Consider the following 21,110-nt stretch of genomic DNA (forward strand, 5'->3'; position numbering starts at 1 on the left):
TTTTATAGTATCACAGATTACAAAGTCTTTCGTCAATTTTACAATGTTTACAAAGATGATGAACCTGCACTGAGTGAGAGGGAGACTATGGGCTCATTTACCCAACCCTTCACACTCTTGAGAGATTTTATTAATGAACATAATAATAAAACCACATGGATTGAGCTAGAAATAAGAATCAGCCTTCAATTACCTTAGGTAATTGAAGATGAAATATATGATGTGGCAAAAGCTTTACTAGAAAGAAGAAGGTGAAATGCTCCAAATCAAAAATGCATAATTAGAATTCATAAACCTTATGTTTGCTTATTCTATACTATTTTTCTTTATTTAATAGTGTACTGTCCTTTTTTACATTGAGATTACACAATGGCCTGTTCACCTTCACAGACAATGTAGGTCTTCTCTGTGCATAATGCAAAAACTTAAGTGAAAGGAAGCAGAACCTTGACTCAACTCCACATTCCCAACAGTCCAGATGACAACAGAGAGAAAGCACAACTGCCTACAGGAAACAGTGGCCAAACACTTTCAAATATAGAACAGGCTAGACACACCTTTGCAAGCTCATCCCAAATGTAACAGCACTGTGCTGAGCAGCATTTACTTATATACAGAACTAAGAGATGTGCATTCTTTCCTATAGCCTTCCTATAAAACACACGTGTGCACATACACAGAGCAATAGAGTATTGAAAATATCTCACATCTTTATCCTTTCCTTCCTATGTAATGAAATTGATCTCCAGCTCCCTCTAGAAAGCTCATTCACAGTTCTCTCACATTCACATTTTCTGCCTTGCTAAAATAATGATCAATGCAGAGCAGAGCTCTGAAGCATAAAAAAATTCTACTGATCAGCAAAGTGAATTTCACATTACATTTCTGAAAAGCAGAATAAATTATGGGTTTAAACATGACATACAGAAAGGAGAAATCAGCAAGCTATCATTTTGAGAATACAAACACATCTACAATATGCATACATCAGGACTGGCTTTGAGTTTACATTCTGGTATGCAAAATGAGCAGTGTTTAATCCCTGTAGAACAAGAAAATTGGACTCCTTTCTTTGTGGCAAATGGCAATAGGAATGTTTCATCATTTCCTGGTATCTTTCTGTCCCCTTATCTGTACATGTATGTGCCTCTACACACTCACACTTGTGAACTTTTATTCTCACAGCGATTAAATGGAGTGGAAAATTAACGTCTAGAATGGCCCTTCCCAAAACCAGTGTCCTATGACCTGAACGCACCAGTGTGAATTGCTAGGTGGGCAGCGACAGCAGACACTGCTGCTTTTCTGAGAACACATTTCTGAATGCCACAAAGAAGTTGTTGTACCCCTCCTGTCCAGGTTCCCTGTTCACAGTACTTACGTGATGGTGTCAATCATATCCAGTCCCATTTCCACACAGCAATGGGCATGATCTGTTTTGGGCTGGGTCAATCCTGATACACAGTAGTAACAGTCCCCTAGGATTTTTATTCTTCTGCAGTGGTTTTCCTTTAATAAAAGGAGAATAGGAAAAGTTTTACCATTCATATAAATATTCCAATGCTACAGGATAAAATCTTCTCCAACACTACCATTCAGGGAATCCTTTTCTGGTCCAATGAAGTAATCTACAGTTCATTAAACCTGGTACAGAAAAGCTGACATACACACATTTATTTATAAATACATGTATACATAGTAGGGATCAAACCCAGACTGTTCAACACACATAGGGTAACACTGCTTAAATCTATAGCTATGAACAAATATCTCCTTGCCCTCATGTTAGGTCAGTATGAATTCAGAATTTGCAATGAAAACTTATTTCCATATGAGTCCACACCAAAGGACTGAAGCAAAACCACTGTTTCATATCAGGAAATATTTGTAATTCTGAGAAACTTTTGTTTCAAATCCAGTTCCAACTTACCAAGAAAGCTGATATATTGATCTGTAAAGGCACACACATTTGTGCATTACCAAGTCATAAATCACAATTTACAATACACCACGATCAGTCTAACTGTGACACACTTGCAGATAAAAAGATGCAGTCAGTTTGCATAACCATCAAATTTATCTCCTGCTTGCATACCCTTTAATTTCTACAGACCAAGAGGTCTGGCTAAGTCTCTCCCATTTTGAAAAACCAGTGATGCCATATGATGATTGCTACATTTGTTTGAGCTGAAACTTCATTTCTAAACAGAGAGCACATAATAAAATGCCTTTAACAAAGCAGTGCCTTTAACCAGTAAACTATGAGTAGACATGAAGAGATGATGATATCTCTTCCAACTACACAGTAGCAACTTCTACCCACTTATGACACAGAATAGTAAATAACCTGATTAAATATATCCAACTCACATAACTGGGACTATGCCAGTAACTGACCCCACTTGGAGTAATGCACACAGTTCTGGTGTCCCCAGCATAAGGAGGACCTGCAGCTGCTGGAGCAAGTCCGGAGGAGGCAATGAGATTGATCAGGGTCTGGAGCACCTCCCATACGAAGACAGGCTGAGAACATTGGGGCTGTTCAGCCTGGAGAAGAGAAGCTGCGTGGAGACCTCAGAGCAGCTTCCAGTGTCTGAAGGGGGCTACAAGGATGCTGGAGAGGGACTCTTCATCAGGGGCTGTAGTGACAGGATAAGGAGTGATGGGTTCAAGCTGAAACAGGGGAAGCTCAGGTTAGATACAAGGAAGAAGTGCTTTAATATGAAGGTGGTGAGGCACTGGAACAGGTTAATCAGAGAAGCTGTGACTGCCTCATCCCTGGTAGGGCTCAAGGCCAGGTTGGATGGGGCTTGGAGCAACCTGATCTAGTGTGAGGTTTCCCTGCCCATGGCAGGGGGTTGGAACTGGATGATCTTAAGATTCTTTCCAACCCAAACCAGTCTGTGATTATATAATTGCTATGCAAAATTAGCTGTTGTGAATATGATGAGAAAGGATTAACAAGAGTCTAGTTCAGCTTCCTATACAGACACATATTGTTATACAGCCTTCTGCCTTCCTGAGCTGACCACACTCTCCACAACATCATCACTCATATTCCATGTCAAAAGTGATGGTTAATCCTGCAGCCATCCCCTTCTCTCTGACACATCATACACCAGCATGAGAGGCTTGTTATTATACCCTCTTCCATCTGCAGGCATTCAGACTCCTCTCTTCTTCATAAATGTATTGAACAAATATTATACTATGAGAATTACCTGTGTTCAGGCATGGAGGAATGCATGCTAACACTCTTTAGGAAAACTGCTTTTTCTACCTCTTTTTATAAACTGAGCAGTAAACTCATATCTTGAATCATCAGCCATCTTTTCGGATATGCTTAACTACTAGAAAGGCTTTTCTAAGAGCGACAACATTTCTTGTGCTGTACAGCAGGTTTTTAACTATATCATTGCTAATATATATTTTAATGAACGTGAGCATCATTATTCTAGAAGCCTTATCATTGGGGCCATAGAGGATTCCCATAGTCTGTAGCCACAAAATGCCTCACCAATTTTACTTAGAGTTTTAAGCCGGTATTTTGAGATCCTTGGCTAAATGGTATTATAAAAGTACAATAATTATTGACGCACACAAAGTAATATGCAGACCTCAAAATCTATCCTGACACAAAACAGGCCTTCCAACTCAAGGGTGCTGGACAGAAACCACTAAGTTTTTTAACAGAAACCGCTAAGGCTTTCAGTACTAAATCATACTGCCAAAATAAGCCTTCTTAAAAGAAATCTGGGGCAAATCTTGAAGCAGTGGAGGGTACTCAGTAGCTAAAGCTGGAACTTACTTTCCAAAGCATATCCCACTTTTGCCCACACCTTACAATCCTCTATAAAGCCCTTTTCATCTTTAAATTGGGTATGCATGACTTGTGGCCAGGCAATGACTGTTTGACCCAGCCTAGAGTTCCTCAGAAAAGCCATTTCAGTAAGCTGAGGTGGACAATAGGCGTGTGTTCATCGGTCGGTGTGCTCTCCTACTCAGGGTCAGCCTCCAAAATGGTTTGTTTCTAACGACTTGGCTTTCTTGAGAAAGTTTACTGTGCTCTAGAGCAGTACTGCACATTTTATAATAGGATACACAAAATGACTGTCAGGCTGGCACAGCACAGTCTAGCAGCCTGTTGGATAGATAAAGGAAGGAAAAAAACCCTGAACAGAGCTGGATCCATCACCACTTTTCCAAGGCAATTTATATCTGGTGCAGGAGAAAAATGAAAGGAAACAAGGACTACAGCATTTTCTGGAGGGATATTAGCTTTGATGGAAGACGCATGGCTAAATCACCTGCTGTTTTGAACCCACCGCTCTGTTCCTTACCAGATGTTCTCCTCACTGTCTTTATTTATAATCAATTAATATACAGTAATCTCCAGGAAAATAGTTTCCTTGTTCACAACATGTGAGGCAGACTTCCAGGAAGGAGATGGAAAGCAGCTTTGTAAGAGCAATCTTTTAGAGGATTGATATGCAAATGAACAATCCAAACTCCTTCCCTCTTTGTTTTGTTTTCTCAGCAACTTCCAAAGAAGCCCTTGACTCGGCAGGATTTTTCATACTTGTGACAGCAATGAATTCAAGCCGATGATTCCAAATTCTAGTCACAGCTGATATGAGCAATGGCTGTTTAGAAACAGCTGATAATTTCAGTTTATGCACATGCTAAAAAGCACCAGAGATTGCTAGCACTGCATTAGCCAGGCAGCTTGCCCACCTGCGGTGTCTCAGTGAGACGTTTCCAAGCGGATCTGCAGAATCCCCTCTGGCACCACTGTCAGTCATGGGGTTTGTCAGTGTGAAGTGGAAGCCCGGCTCGGAAAGCAGAGGATACTTCAAAGTCACTAAGAGCTTTCTTTACATTTTTAGACAAGCATTTTCCCTATCTGTTTGGTAGAACGGGCTGCGCATGGTGTTGGGTATGGTGTTAGGTAGAACAGGGTGGGTATGGTGTGGATATGATGCTGGGTAGAACAGGGTGGGTATGGCATGGGTATGGTGTTGGGTAGAAGGGGTTGTTAGGTAGAACAGAGTGAGTATGGTGTGTTACTCTTACAAACAACTCTGGCTTTTTGTTGTAGTTGTACTTCTATATTTAAATGCATTTGGAAGAAAGAGTGAAGTCTGCCAAGACTGCGGAACTGGAGACTGGGACCATTAACCCCATATTCTTGTACCACAGGCATCAAATACTGTTTTGTATTTGGATAACTCTGGATAAGCTGGTTTGGGTTTTTTTGTTGTGAGTTGTTTCTTTTTTTCCCAGTAAAAACTAAAGGGAAGAGAATTTACAGTTTGTAAAATATTTCCTCCCTCTCCCAGCAGAATCCATCAGCAGACAGTGAGATCTTCCCTTGAACAGAGAGATTCTGCTGGAGAAGTACAAAGTCTTGTAAAGGAGGATCTTCCTCAGATGTCAGACTGCAACAATCCTTATTGTCATTGCTGTTTTATTGGGGGGTTTTTGAGGGGTGGTGTTAGTTTTTGGTTTTGGTTTGGCTTGGGTTGGGTTCTTTTTAATACGCTATCCAAGTAAGTACTTGTTTATTACAAGAACAGATCCAAAGTCAGGGATGCTCAGCACATTATTTCACTGTCTGGTAGCAGAAGAGCCTCTTTATAAAGCTTTTATTTATTTTAGACATGGCAGTTGCTAATGCAGGAAAGAGGCCCTGCTCTGACTTCGGTCACTGCAATACTCTATATATTTCTATATGCTCCTGTGTCATTATGGTACATAGGTACCTATCAAAGTGAGCCAAAAAGGAAGGCCACGTAGATCACAATTTTTAAAAGCAAGATTTTAAAAGCTAAACATTGAACTTTTCTCCCTCGTAACTCCACTAACTGCAGTGGAATTATACCAAGGATGAGTCTGACCCTGTGTGACTTAACTACAGCATATTTAATGCTTATTGTGCACATCCATTTCTTTTCCTGCAAGCCTGCCAGCAACCTGATTTGCAGGTGTGCTCATCAGACTTTTACTGTTCTACCCTCCTGGAATCAATATCTATGAGTAGGAGGGATTTTATTTATCCATAAATTAGAAAGACACTTTTTGCCATTCCTACTAATAAAAACTGCATTAGCTGAGGTCCATAAAAAGATTCTTGGCCATATTCAGCCAATTTGGATTTAGTTATGCTGTGCAGAGTGAAAAAAAAGAGATTAAGAAGGTCTACAAAAAGATGCCTAAGCAGTGATTCCCATTTCCCCTAGCTCAGACCCTACCAGTCTTACACTCTCCTACGATGCTCTTGGACACTGAGTTTTGTTTAGGGAGAAGAATGTGAACAGGAATTTGCTTAGTGACTGCAAAGTTAGAACCTTAAAAAAAATCCAAGAAAACAGAAACCCCGAACCAACACGTGTCCAGGTTCAGCTGTTTAAGTGGTGGGGTACAAGGGAAGAGATCTATTAGGCCTGGACTTAAACTGAAGGCTTTTTGTGGTGAGGATGCTTTGGCATCCTCATCATATTTCAGACATCAGGATTAGTGAAACTGCATGCAGCAGAGAAGTGGAAGGAGATGCACTGGCAGCACAGGGAGCAGCTTTTGAGCTCAAAACCCCTTCATGCCTCCCCCATACATTCACTGCCTGAAATTGCTTGAATTTGTGGGGTGAAAACACCATTGCCTACTCCCTGATAAAACCACTGTTAGCTCAGTGTTCTCTTCACATACTGAAGAGGGAAACCATCAAAACGCAAATCTCCAATGGCTCAGTTTTCACTGAGAGCAGAATTAACTCTGGGGGAACAGTGGCGAACTATGAGGGCTGAGGAAGGAACATACACCAGTCTGCTGGCCCTGTCACTGCTGTCAAGAGCTTCACCACTGAGGCCAGGCACTGCCATAGAGGGGCATGGTCAGCCTCCCTTACAGACAATAACCCCAAAGTAAGATCAATGACCCTGAAAGGATTCATCACAGAAGCACTTTTGTGTTTTATCCCCCCCTCATATTTTTCCTCGTTTTCCTATGGTTTCCTTCCTTTGTGGTTTATCAGTTATTTGCTTGCAGAAAGCCCCATTCCAGCAGCTTTCTCTGGGCAGCCTGCTGTGCTCAGAGCTGAGCTGTTTGTATCAGGTAGGCAAAAGGGGATCGAATTTTCCATTCATGTGAATCAGTACAGCATCATGGGTTTCAGGGGAAGTCCACTAACTTATACCTGTTGTTCCTCTAACCCTCAGGGGACCATAATTCAATAATCCAGGCTAACCACATCCCAGGTACAGTCCTTTCTTAGTTATTAACAGTATAAAATGGCTACTGGGGAAAAAAAATGCGAAGCACCTCTAGAAGTTTCCCATAGCAATAAAATGCATTCCCCTTTTATCTCTCTTCACAAACCCAGGAACTCCATTCTGCTTCCAAAGAGGTCTTGAGAGAGGACAAGATAGGAGTCACCACTGTTACCACTGCAGCTTATTTTCAATGTGCTTAGAATGTTCATCTTATTTAACATCTATAGCACTTTGCGCCAAAGTGCTGTTAATCTCAGTAGAAAATTGGATTAGAAAGCTCTGAATCACTCCAGAAGTTAACATAAATTTATCTATATTACAGATGTGATAGAGGCGCAAAAGAGACTTGCAGAAAGAATAGTATTTTCTACTAGATCCTCTAAAGCCGGAATGATGTCTTTATTCAATTTCATAAAATCTGTCCATTAGATGGAACAGAAGTGGAAAAAACCTGTATTTTGGCTATCATGCTGTATAAATATATGTATCCATCCATACATATGTGTGCATGTACAACATACACAGACACAGTTCTGCAAACTTGCCTACACTCCCTTGCACATATACACAACATATACAATGTTATAATAAAAAATGCATATTTGTATGTGTATAACGTATGTGTTTAATAATATATGTAATGTATTATATTATGATATATAATACTGTGTATAATACAGATGTGTTTATACTGTATAATAATACAAGCAAATTTTAATATTCATCCTCTACTCACATGTTAACCAAGGTGACTCAGCCTTAGAGTTATGGGCCAGACACCAGTTCTGAGCCCTCCTTTCAACAGATTTGAACACAGACTGGTAGAAGATATATGGGTGCTGATACCTGCTCTTGGCATTAATGGTCTAGTCCTTTCTTTATGCAGAGATGTAGTGAACACCATACTGCTCCAAGTGCATTTGGAAGGGCATAGTATATTGTTCTGCTGTAAAGGAAATGATGAAGGACAAGCCACCATACTTCTGGGTCACAGAAGAAAGGTCAGTGAATATGATGGAGTTAATCAGAAGGCTGTACAGTGTAACTAAGCAATACCATATCAAGTTATTAGATTCATCATAAAATCACAGCCTGGAAGGGACCTTAAACCTCATCCAGTTCCAAGCCCCTGCCACAGGCAGGGACACCTTCCACTAGATCAGGTTGCTCCAAGCCCTGTCCAACCTGGCCTTGAACACTGCCAGGGATAGGGCAGCCACAGCTTCTCTGGGCACCCTGTGCCAGCGCCTCAGCACCCTCACAGGGAAGAACTTCCCAAGAGCTCATCTCAGTCTCCCCTCTATCAGGTTAAAGCCATTCCCCTTGTCCTGTCCCTACAGGCCCTTCTCCAAAGCCCCTCTCCAGGTTTCCTGTATCCCCTTTAGGCACTGGAGCTGCTCTGAAGTCTCCCCTTCAGGAGCCTTCTCTTCTCCAGGCTGACCCAGCCCAGCTCTCTCAGCCTGGCTCCAGAGCAGAGCTGCTCCAGACCTCTTATCATTTTTTCACTCTCTTCCAACATGTCTTTCTCATGCTGGGGATCTCAAAGCTGGTTTCACACCATCTGCAACTTTCAACAGCAATTTAGCTTATCATTTTACCTTTTTTTTTCAGTAAAACAATAAGATTCACCAAGAAGATTTCTTTGTGTAGTATCCAAATCTATTTTAATAACTATGCTAAATGTGGGCCACAACACGTGAGAGGTTATTGAACCCAGCTTATCAGATAAACTTCACAGTCAAACCCTGAGTGTAATAAAGTGACATGGAAATTACAACCAGCTCCATCACATTGCAGTGCACCAATAGTGATAATACACTTTTGAAAACTGCCCAGTCCATTAGAAACCCCTGTCAATCACTGCATACACATTGTAACATTTCTTTTCATCCAGGTTTTGAACTGTGGGCTTAAAAACACCCCAAAACAACCACTTTGATAACCTACTAATGGAATAATGCCTGTAAATAGTAACTTTACTAAATCACGCTAGTTCTTGTACATCTGCTAGTCTCAGCATAACAACCCTTGAGAACAAGCTAACTGCAATACTCCACAGAATTCAATTGAGCAGGGTAATGGAGACATACACAATAACAGTATAGAGTTAACAGGAGGAGCTTCTACAGAGTGGCAGAAATAATAGGAAAGGAAAACAAATCTGGTTTCAGTATTTGAAGTACCACAGAAAATGGCTTGGTGGGCTCTGATTGAGGAAAGCTGCCCATCTCCACATGAGTGTATGTAAGCTTGTAATTTAGTAATGCATTTGTGAAGTTATGATGAATTATCTATCATCATGGGAGCCACATCATGCATAAACAAATGTAGAATCATTCAGGATAGCTATAAAAAGGAAGACATTTTGCTTCTAATGCTTTTCCTCCATTTTACTGGTAATTGTATAGGCTGATCTGCAATAACCTACAAGTTCTTGGCCTACCTTTTCTGTGCATTCCCATTCTCACAATAAATTCCTTCCCTACTCCACATGGAGAGTAATTTTACAGAAGTAAAAGGTTAAATGTTTTTTGTCCTGGAAAGTGAGGACCTATTCAACAATCACATATGTCAGTTTACTTGGAAATTAAAAAGGATTTTAGCAAGAGTATCTTAGGCAATCATCATGACTGATACACATGCTTATCTCCTTCCCAGCTTTCATTAAGTATTCTTTAAGATGGTGTCCTTTTATGCAGAGGAATACCCCAGGAGAAACGAGCCTAAACCAAATACAGTATAAAATGTTGAAAAAGTAAGCTTTGAATTTCAGGAAATGGGCATTTCTTCCACATTTTTGTGACCTCAAGGAGATAAAAAGTCTTGCTTGAGAAAAGCAAAGTTGACTGCTCTGAGGATAGTGCTTCTGGACTGCAGTGCAGGAGGCATGGCACCCACAAAGCTGAGGAGAGATCTTGATGGTTGCTCCCCCCTGTATGTGCCCCACGTAACAAATCAGTGCACGGACAAAGGACTCCAGGTAGGACCGTGTATGCAGACTACATTAGACAGCTAAAATACACCCCTCGGTTACCTGTTAAACTGCTGCTACAACAACAGTGTGAAACAGGCACTTCAGGAGTGCAATGAGGCATCTCTTTGGATGACATATTAAACTCCAATAATACCTTTCTCTATGCTAATTGCACAAGGAGTCAAAACAATTCGTTTCAGTACTGATTTCAGTACTACTTACAGCAGCTCATACTGCAAGCATCTGAAGCTTATAATTCAGCATAGTCCTATACAAAAACGCACCCCTCAGATTTGCAGAATACAACCTCATTTGGTAATTAACCACAAGCAAGTAAATCATGACAAGAGTTACATCACAGAATTGGCATACCAAGCAAAGTATCTCCTTACCTAAAAAGTACCATAAAGGAAGTTAGCGAAGACCTAAGCTCTGTGGTACCTATTTATATGTTCCTACAATACTTAAACTCTGCAATGTTACCTTCCTCCCTGGAAAACCGTCTCAAAGACACTTACTTTAGCTTCAGACCATACACACATCATGAGTCCCTGATCGTATAGAGTTGCAGGTGTATTCATTAAGACCACGTTAATTTAAGAAAGCTTACTTCCTTAGGTCTCTCTAGGACACCTTTCCAATGGCTGTTCAGAACTGGACTCAAGCTTACATGCATGATCTGTCTCAGCAGGATCCTGTGTCTGCACGAGCAAGGGGGTTTGGGGAGACAAGTCTCCTTAAAATCAGTCTTTGTAAATATCACCCCCTCGTCCACACTTACCAATTTATACAAGGCAGGGTTATGTGGTGTAAGTTTATATCTGTTTTCCAGCACTACATTTCCCATCTTAACCAGGCAGCAAAAAAATGAGTTCATTCTGTATTTTAAAAGTACATCGTAATTACCTTCAAATAAACTAAAAGCATTCTATAGATTCAATAGAATTCACTTCTTAAAGTGACTGCTTCTAGGGATAGGCAGTTCAAAGCACAGCAAGGAACTGAACGTTCTTGACACATTATAAAAACCCCCAACCACACCAAACACCACAGAAGCTGATTAAAAACATTACTTGCTGACTCTTCGCCTCAGGCTCAGAAGCAACGTAGTGAAGTTCAATATCTTTGAGGCTGAACAGGTACAAAAAGCCACCTCAGTAACATTGCAATTTAGAGAGTAAAACTTGTTAAAAGCTGAGGAGATAATCAGGGAAGGATTCCAAATTAAAATGGAAAGAGATAAAAATAGACTCAACCTACAAACACTGGCAAAGCCTGGAGGTATACATACTGCAAATGGAAAGAACAAGGAAGTGGTGCGTGTCAGTCTGGCTCATAGAGGAGATGCCAGAAGTGGCATGAACAGGTAAGATCTTTCATTCAAAATATCAAAATCCTCTTCTAGTGATGTCCTTTGAGAAGAGTCTGAACTTCATTTATCCTTATCCACTTGTAAATGGAAAGTCTTAGAAGTCCAAGATGCAGTAATATGGAATTTGAACTAGAAATAACAGGATCTGTAAACACAAATAATTAATTTTCCACATATATTAGATGCAGGAAGTATGGGAGAGAAATATACCAAAGACAAGAACAACTGAAGAAGATCAAAATTTCTCTGAAAAGCAAACCCGTTGCATTACAATGCAGGACGCCGGATAAACGCCTCCTCTTTACTATTAAGATAACTTATTACAAGTAAAATATTTTGGGTAAGGCTGAGCTGTATCACAAGATAGTGGAGCTGTGACCATGACAGCACACGAGCAGGGGCATGTGCAATTGTGTGATGCTACTTGGGTAACCAAAGCCTTGAGAACCTCCCTCATCCACTGTAAATCCATGCCAAAGCATGAAAAGCAAATGCACTGAAATACACAGTGTATTACAGTAACAAGGCACCCAGCCTAAGTGTGGGGTGTCCAAGAATTCCTTGGGAACATAAACCCAACATGACACAAATGATTGTATGTCACTAAAATATGTCACACCGACAACTAATCTGAAGAATGATGACGTGGAAGCTAGCTATAGTGTTGGAGCTTCCTCTACATGGCCACAGTCTTCCTTTTAACTCCTCAGGAGAGGCTGAAGGTTAACTGCAAAAGCACCTGAAGATCTCATGCAAAGACCAGTTGTTTAAAGCATTCATTGGTAACATCCAATGCAGAATGACTACCATTAGGGTAAAATCTGAGACTGCACAATGCTACCCTTGCTTCACTAAAACTGGCAGAAACTGAGAAGCTTCAGAAGTAACAGACTGGACAAAGTAAACTAAGCCTGAACAGCAGATAAAATCCAATAGAAATGAATGCAAATCATTCTTTTTATTATTCACAGGCCTTATGAGAAACTTAACTAGCTGTGTAAGTTCAAGAAGGTGGCTTGCTATTGTGCACAATCCCAACGGAATCTCTACATGGACAAACTTACCCAAAAGGCTTTCAGAAAACCAGGGTGCCTAAAGGCTGTGGTATTACAGGTACTTCAGTAACCAGACAAACAAATGAACCCTGAGGCATCCCTTCCTCACAGCACCACCCCATGTGGATTCTCTGGTGGCTGCTAGGATGAAGTTACAGTCCTACAAGCATACTATCACTCATTTTTTATAAGCTTTATATTTTTGAGACTCACTTGTGACTGAAATTGGCCCACAGACTCACAAGTTATTGAGACCAAAAAGTCTTATGTAAAATAAGACTATCTGAGATTGTTTCTTTAAGAAACCAAACAGTGCTTTTGTGAACACAGAAAACATGCCATCAGTTTAAGTACTGTATTCAGATCACCTCTTCTCCTAACAGAGTTCAAAGACTCAGAGATTTACAAGGTAAAATAACCTGTACAAGATAAGCTTTTGAAAAACATGTTTTCTCTAGAGGTGAATAAAAAAAGAAAGAAAATGATGGAAGTACAAATCATTTCTAGTAGGGAGTGAGAAGATCAGGACTTTTCTCCTTCTCTATAAACAGAATGTTCAAACAAGCTTTCAAAGGAATTGAATGACAATAAATTGAAACCTAAGGTTTGCATTCAGAAGTCCCTGTTACAAGCTGTATTTATATTTCTATTTATATTTTTATATATATTTGAATATGTATATTATTTATAAATTGATATTCACAAATTTATGTGTGATTTTAAAAGAGGCATAGCATTTCAAAAACTATTTGCCTTACCAAAAAAAATCAAACAAGCAGCATATAGAAAGAGAGAAATCTAATGCTAAGAAGCATAAACCAGCTTCTAAACGTCAGAACGACAAACGTTAGGATTCAATTGTCCCAGATCTCTCAAAAAGAATTTTGTGTGTTTGTCTGAAGCACCTGGTTCTGGTCAGCTTATGAGCTCTACTGTCAAAAGCAAAGACTCCCTATCCCTGTAACGTGCCAATGTGCCAAAATGCCAAGACTCTTCATGTGACTTTGAACAAATACACGCTGCCTTACACTTACTATGTTTCCCACAGTGGTGACAGGGACTTTTTAAGCATTACAGTTTTAAGACAGGACGATTGTTTCAACAAGGGCTGCCATAAACTGCCCCTTCCAGTTGACATTGCTTCCCAAGAAGCAACAGCACACAGCATGCACACCAGAGTTCTCACAGCAAAACTACCTATCACCAATACAGTTTTCTTTAAAGTCTCCTTCATCATTCTGAATGATAGAGCACAGCACTGTTTTAAAATCAGCCCAGTGCTCTGTTTTGATCTAATAATGAGTATCTAGAATTGTTACAAACAAGAGATCAGAATCCTTCTGAAACATTGCACTTCCCAGCACATTTCTTCTGACTGTGGGAGACACAGTAACAAGTCTCCCTTTACCGCATCAGAAGGCACCAAGGAAAGCGCATACGTTCTGTCCTTAATCACACCCAATGCAGCACAGTCTGAGCTAGAAGGACAAGTAAATAACCCATCTTCCTCACATACCTGAAAGAAACCATGAGATTTATTTTCATATTTGGAAGCAGAATGCATGTAGGCTAGATAGAAAAGCAAAGTCTTTTTAGCTCTGCTGCCTCAAATCTGCTTCTTCCCTAACAAACAAGTAGCCTCACATCACAAGCTAACATGTGCCTGGTACCCGGCCTGAGATGTCACTGACTTCTCCAGTTGGCTTCACCTGGCCACTGCTAAGGCAGCAAGCAGGGTACAGTAGCCACCTCCATTGTTTCAGTGCCGTGGCCTGTGTCATAGGCTTGTGCATTTCCATGTGCACATCTGATCTCCTGCTATGTCACAGTACCCCCATGTTACTACATTGCTTTGTGTTTCATGGCTCAGATGACTCCACAGAAGACAGCATTATAAGTTTTAAAAGTGCTAAGAACATTGGGGCTGTTCAGCCTGGAGAAGAGAAGCTGCATGGAGACCTCAGAGCAGCTTCCAGTGTCTGAAGGGGGCTACAAGGATGCTGGAGAGGGACTCTTCATCAGGGACTGTAGCGATAGGACAAGGGGTAATGGGTTAAAACTGAAACAGAGGAAGTTCAGGTTGGATATAAGGAAGTAGTTCTTCCCTGTGAGGGTGCTGAGGCGCTGGCACAGGGTGCCCAGAGAAGCTGTGGCTGCCCCATCCTTGGCAGCGTCCAAGGCCAGGCTGGACGGGGCTTGGAGCAACCTGGTCTAGGGGAAGCTGTCCCTGCCCACAGCAGGTGGATTGGAACTCGATGATGGTTCTTTCCAACCAAAACCAGTCTGGGATTCTATGGCTGGTGGACATTTGGAGGATGAAATTCAGTAATGAAATTAAAGTCAGGAGACTGAACTTTTTAAGCCATTTAAGCTTTTGCCAATGCTCATCTGCATGGAAGTCCCTTTTATGTCTAAGGTATACATCTATGAAGCACCCTGGGGACCTGTGCTCTCTCTGAACCATTGCCTGCAGTTCTAGTAATGAATTGGTTGCTGAAAGCCTATGGGTGTGTTATAAATGCATGCCAAAAAACACACCTCCATTGCATCCCTACTCAGCATCTAAGTTAAGCTTTTGTTTTTCTTGGAAAAAGGGAACACGCAGCAGTTCCACTCTGTTATGACTTGGACATCAAGTGCAAACCAGGACATAGCACTTAATCAAATGATAACCCCCTTAACTAAGAATAGGTCTTTGTCAATCCTGGCATCTTGTGGACCAGGAGATTTCTTTCTCTATGGGGTTGTTGAGAGCTGTTTATCAAGAGGAAGCCATAGATGCAAAGTGTCCCCAGGCTTCAGATCTCTCATGTGGAAGGCCACACCAAGGAAAAGTGAGTTTGGACTGAAAAAAACGTGGATATTGAGAACCGGAAGAAATTTCTTTAGGCTGCTCCACAATCTGAAGACAAGACAGCTATAGAGCAGAGGAGCATAATTCATGTGGAGGTGGATACTTCTCAGCAATGTCCTCCCACCATAGATTTGAGGAAGTTTTGCTTTGTTCAAGGGGAAAACACATTTTCAGCGTATTGTTAAATGTAATTTGAAACAGGATGTGTGATTTTTTTCAGGCATGTCCATTCCTCTCATTTCTTGTCAAGTGCTTGCAGTACCATTAGACTACTAGGAGTCATAAGCAAGGAACATTTCTCTCATTTTCCTTTCCTTGGGGAATCTGGCACAATGTAAGTGCAATCACCAAAGCATAAGCATCAGTTATGATATGGATCCCATTTTGCCTACAATAGCCTCTCTGAAAAGCTACCATCATTTCAGTGACAAGGAGCGCTCTCTGTGAAGAACTGCTATTACCATCTAGTTTCATATTATCACAGAAAGTAGTTTTATGCCATCCTGCCAATATTCACAGTTTCCATTATCTTGTTTTTTTCCCATGCAGAAAAGAAATGTAAATATTGAAATATTATCTCTATTTTGTGGAAACAAAACCAATGAAGAGCACTGATGGCCTCCAAGGAGGGGGAAGGAAACGCCGTTAAAAAATTGGAATTTAAGCTCCTTTCCTACACAATTTAAATAGACTGTTTTCTCTCCAGAATATTAATAAAAGTAGGAAGATTTAAATATTCACAACACAGAATCACAGAACATCAGGAATTGGAAGGGACCTCAAAAGATCATCTAGTCCAATCCCCCTGCCAGAGCAGGAACACCTAGATGAGGTTACACAGGAATGTGTCCAGGCAGGTTTTGAATGTCTCCAGAGAAGGAGACTCCACAACCCCCCTGGGCAGCCTGTTCCAGTGTTCTGTCACCCTCACTGAGAAGAAGTTTCTTCTCAAATTTAAGTGGAACCTCTTGTGTTCCAGTTTGTACCCATTACCCCTTGTCCTATCATTGGTTGTCACCGAGAAGAGCCTGGCTCCATCGTCGTGACACTCACCCTTTATATATTTATAAACACTAATGAGGTCACCCCTCAGTCTCCTCTTTTCCAAACAATAGAGACCCAGCTCCCTCAGCCTTTCCTCATAAGGGAGATGCTCCACTCCCTTAATCATCTTAGTTGCCCTGCGCTGGACTCTCTCCAGCAGGTCCCTGTCCTTCTTGAACTGAGGGGCCCAGAACTGGACACAATATTCCAGATGCGGTCTCACCAGGGCAGAGTAGAGGGGAAGGAGGACCTCTCTCGACCTACTGACCACCCCCCTTGTAATACACCCCAGGATGCCATTGGCCTTCTTGGCCACAAGGGCACAGTGTTGGCTCATGGTCACCCTCCTATCCACCAGGACCCCCAGGTCCCTTTCCCCACACGGGAACACACGGGGCTGTATCAGTCTATTGCAAATTTCTAACGTGTAGCTCATGCATCATTTTTCAGAGGGGGATTTCAATTCAATTGAAATAAGAATGTTGTACTTACGGTAGCTAATTCATCAAATTTGCCAAAGAGCTCATTCAGCAACTTCACCAGCTCTTGGGCAGTACACTGTGATGCCAAACTAGTGAACCCCACGATGTCTGCAAACAGAATGCTGTAAGGAAAGAAAAGACACAGAGGCATCAGTATAGAAGATGTCTTCACAGTCTCATTATCCTCTTTTATGGCATGACCCAAAGCACTAACTCAAACAAGCCCTGAAACACTACCAATAAAGTGCTAGTTGGAAATGGCAAAGATTCAGACAAATAGGCATCAGCCTGGTGCTGTCAGCTGTTGCAGAGAACCCTGGAACACTTTCAATGCCTGTATATCTATTGTGTATACCTATCCAGTGTAGATATGGCAAAGCACCTCGTTCATGAGGTTTCCCCATGGTTTCTCCTTTTTCTTCAGGAGCAGAAAGAACAACTATGTCTCCTCTTTACAGCTGGGATCTTCTCAGCAACATTGGTTTTAAAGACAGGTTTTGCACTGGTGGAGTCCCACAGCCAAACTGATAAATCTTGCATGAGGTACTGAAAGATAGGAGTCAGTAACTCGTGTACTGTAGCTCTGTGATGTGGTCTTACTACTCCCTTGTGAGGAGCCAGCATCCACAGTGTCAGGCCAGGCTTCTCTGTACCATGCTGTGTGGCTCAGGTAAGTGTCTAGCTTCCATCAATGTTAGCAAGGTTTTGATGTCCAACAGTTTAATCTGCTTTAACAATTCTTACCCATCTGTGATAACAAGGGAGATAGCTGAAAGCGATAGAGTAAAAATTCTTGTGCAGATAGTATGGAGCTCTGATCCTTTTAATTATCTTGATTCCTTCATCTGCTGGTAGAGGCCCATAGCCTACTGCAGGAATTTGATGCATTTATCTCCAACACCCAGACTATAAATGTCAAACAAGTCTTTACTTATGCAAATGCAAATAAACAGTCCCAGGCTACATGGCCTGGGTATACCTGACATAGTGTAAAACCTAGCTTGTAAATGGTAAGTTAAATTAAGCATTACATACTCTCCTTCTCCTCAACAAACATTCACTCTATAGTTAAAAATCAGATGCTAGAAAAGCAGGACTAAAAACAAGTCTACTATTTCCCATTCACCATAAGCTACAGAAAAGAGCAAATACAACTCCTTACTCATTCCCTGTTTCTATAATTTCATTTAACCCAGTTGCTAAAATCCCATGTCCACCGGAGCAGGTTAGGTAATGTATCCCTAATGCACAAAACCAAATCATCTAAAGTTCAACGGCTTTAATCTACACACAAAGCCTCTGTTGCCATGCTAATCCTTGGGTAGTCTCTCCACTCTCTTCTCCTCTGAGCAAGCTTTATGAGAAAGTTGCTCCAAAGAACCTGAGTTCAGGAAAAAAAATGGGCTTCCATTCTTTTGCTGTTTTAATACAACAAAAAGGCTTCTTATAGCGAAACAGTCAGCATTTAGTTAATTTTACTGATGCGTGCCTCTGCTATCATGAATGGGAACCAACCATGTGATGGGGAAGGTAAAAGGCCATAATAACAATAATAATAGAGTGCAATAATGCCAACAAAGTGATCTGCATAGTTGCTCATAGAGATCTACTTACTCCCTGAATTCTGCACTGACATCCTTGCTGTTTGACAGCCCTAGGCTGCTCTTTCTGGAAATTCATCAGTTAATATCAAATCATTCTCCTAAATTCCTTGAAGATTTTCCAATGTACTTAAATGTGCAGCAAGGTTTTTCATTTCATACAGCTTCCTTTATGAGTCATTTACTTTATGACCTAAATTCACATCAGAATTCATACAGTTGAAAAAGACAGAAGAAAAAACAACTGTTGCTATCCAACATGTCACGTAGTTTCCAAGTTTTAATTAGATCCTGTTTGTATGGAATGTAGATGCTGCTTTATAATAACAGCTTCTGCTATCCTTGCTGCCATTTCACATCTCATCCTTTGCACATTCTACATTTTGATTGGTTTTATTTTTCTACTTTCATTTTAAATAGAGCGTTCCACTTTTTTCCTGTCTAACCACATTTACAGTAATACCTCGCATAGCACCAACAAAATCAGCATTTAGGGTGCGGGGTTAGGCCTTTAAGGTAATAACAATGTTCTCTCTTTACAGAGGTCTTTAGCAATGAAGAACACACACATACACACAACCTAGAAACGCCCAGGGCTTGTGGACACTATATAACAATGTCTTGATGACTAACAGAGCAACCATTACACTGCTGACCCGTAGACTTACATCAAAACTCTCAATTATTTAAGCATAGAACACAGAAAATACATTTATGCATAATCATTCAGCTAAACTGAAAGTTATTTTACATATGACTACCTTAATAAGTCAGGACAGGATCCTTGTTAAGCCTTTAAACTCCTGAAAAATGCTGATTAGATTCAAACCACTGGTAATCATACAAAAAAAGTGAAGTCTCTAAATGTACCCACAATACATAACTGCGCATATAATCGCAATAGGTAGGTATTTTAGGTAAAACATGTAATTATTATGATCTAAGACACAGTTGTTCTGTTATGGACACTATGGGAACTATTTCATATTGCAGTTACCTGTATCCATCTTAAAGCCAACAGAATCGGTTAGGTAATGTGACTGCTGTTACGCTTTCTTGGCATGAGAGGTTTTCACATATTTGTATACTCTTCAAATGTGCAAAGTAGAACCATACCTGGACATGGCACAAATGTGGGCAATGCTGTGAGTACAAGCCCTGCCTTTTTTCTTTAGAGAAATGCTGTTCTATTCTACACACATGAGATGTCACAACCAGAGAAGCTGCTGCATTTCTGTTGAAAGCAGCCTGAAATTCAAGTAAATAAACATGATTTTTCAGCAAGGATAGCAGGAAACAGCCAGTGGATGAACAGGGGCTTTGGAGATCCAAAGCAGCTAGCCTTCTGCTTCCACAGTCTGTTGCCACTCAGGGTTGACAGTCCTGAGGAGGGTGACTCTTTCTCACACAGCTCTGATACTGTGAACATGGCATCGAAACTCATTAGTTGGTTCATTTTATCTTAACGGGTGTGCTGACCAATACTCTCTCTTCCACTTCTTCACTTGTCTGTGCCTGTGTGTTTCCTCTTCACTTACTACTTGGACTGCAAGTATTGTGGGGCAGCTCCAACATGTACTCTCTGCCATACAACGTCTCAAACAAATTAGGGCAGCATCTTGGCCTGTGACACCGGGTTTTGATTATGGAGTCAAATCACCCATCTCATGCAATAAGCTTTTTCTCCCCTGTTACATCCTGCTCAGGTTTTTTGAACATAAAGGACACAGAAGGCATTTATCAGGACACAGCAATATTTGCCACAGAGAGAACAGAAAAGAGATTATAATTCTTGCTCTGGTCATGAAAGTTGTAAGGGTGTTAAAGAGAGAAATGATACGATATACAGTGCCAGAATTCCAGTGATATGCCTGAAGTGTTTCCAGGGCCAAACCGTATTTTCAAATACATTCAAATATGTTCAAAATCCAAGTCCCCACCTGCTGCTCAGCAGAACACAAATGAACACTGAAATACCCTTTCCTTCGAGCTGGATATATAATTCCCACAGAAATAATAACAGTCTTAAATGTAGGCCGTGTCTAACATTGATATACTCAGAGAAGTTAAGACAAAGCAACTAGAGGAATGACATCAGTGTTAAGGCACATTAATCAGTTCTGTAGATGCACTCATTCAAGAGCAAAGTAGCCTTGGTTCACTGGAGCTTAATCGCTAATTGCCATGGAGGCTCACATCCTCAGGGAGGATTAAAGTAGAGTAAACTAGGGCTACCTTATTTATGCATGAGAGAGTCCTCATTGGGCTATGGTGTACAAAGGGACACTTCACAGTGACTGCCAAGTGATTTCATTTAAAAAATATAGGCATTATCATATATAAAAACAAGAAGAGAGAAAGTACCCATTAACAACCAGTTCTCTTAACGGCCATTCAGGGATATGACTCTCCCTGCTTTAATTCCATAGAAATCTTAATGATGCCATTGGGGCTCTTGGT

At 40.9% G+C, this 21,110-nt stretch overlaps 1 protein-coding gene across 1 annotated transcript in view; it reads right to left on the reverse strand.

Annotated features, from left to right (window-relative positions):
• Positions 1-21,110, reverse strand: part of ADCY1 (adenylate cyclase 1) — a gene marked incomplete at both ends in the record, with an annotated part of 142,002 nt that overhangs the window by 55,220 nt on the left and 65,672 nt on the right. Inside the window, 2 exons of the mRNA XM_080611609.1 lie at positions 1,382-1,509; positions 17,060-17,171. Of these exons, the coding sequence (XP_080467735.1) occupies positions 1,382-1,509; positions 17,060-17,171 (240 nt within the window). The remainder of the gene's footprint in view (positions 1-1,381; positions 1,510-17,059; positions 17,172-21,110) is intronic.

Source organism: Psittacula echo (genome assembly GCF_963264785.1).
Source record: "Psittacula echo genome assembly, chromosome: 2".
NCBI classification, from domain to species: domain Eukaryota; kingdom Metazoa; phylum Chordata; class Aves; order Psittaciformes; family Psittacidae; genus Psittacula; species Psittacula echo.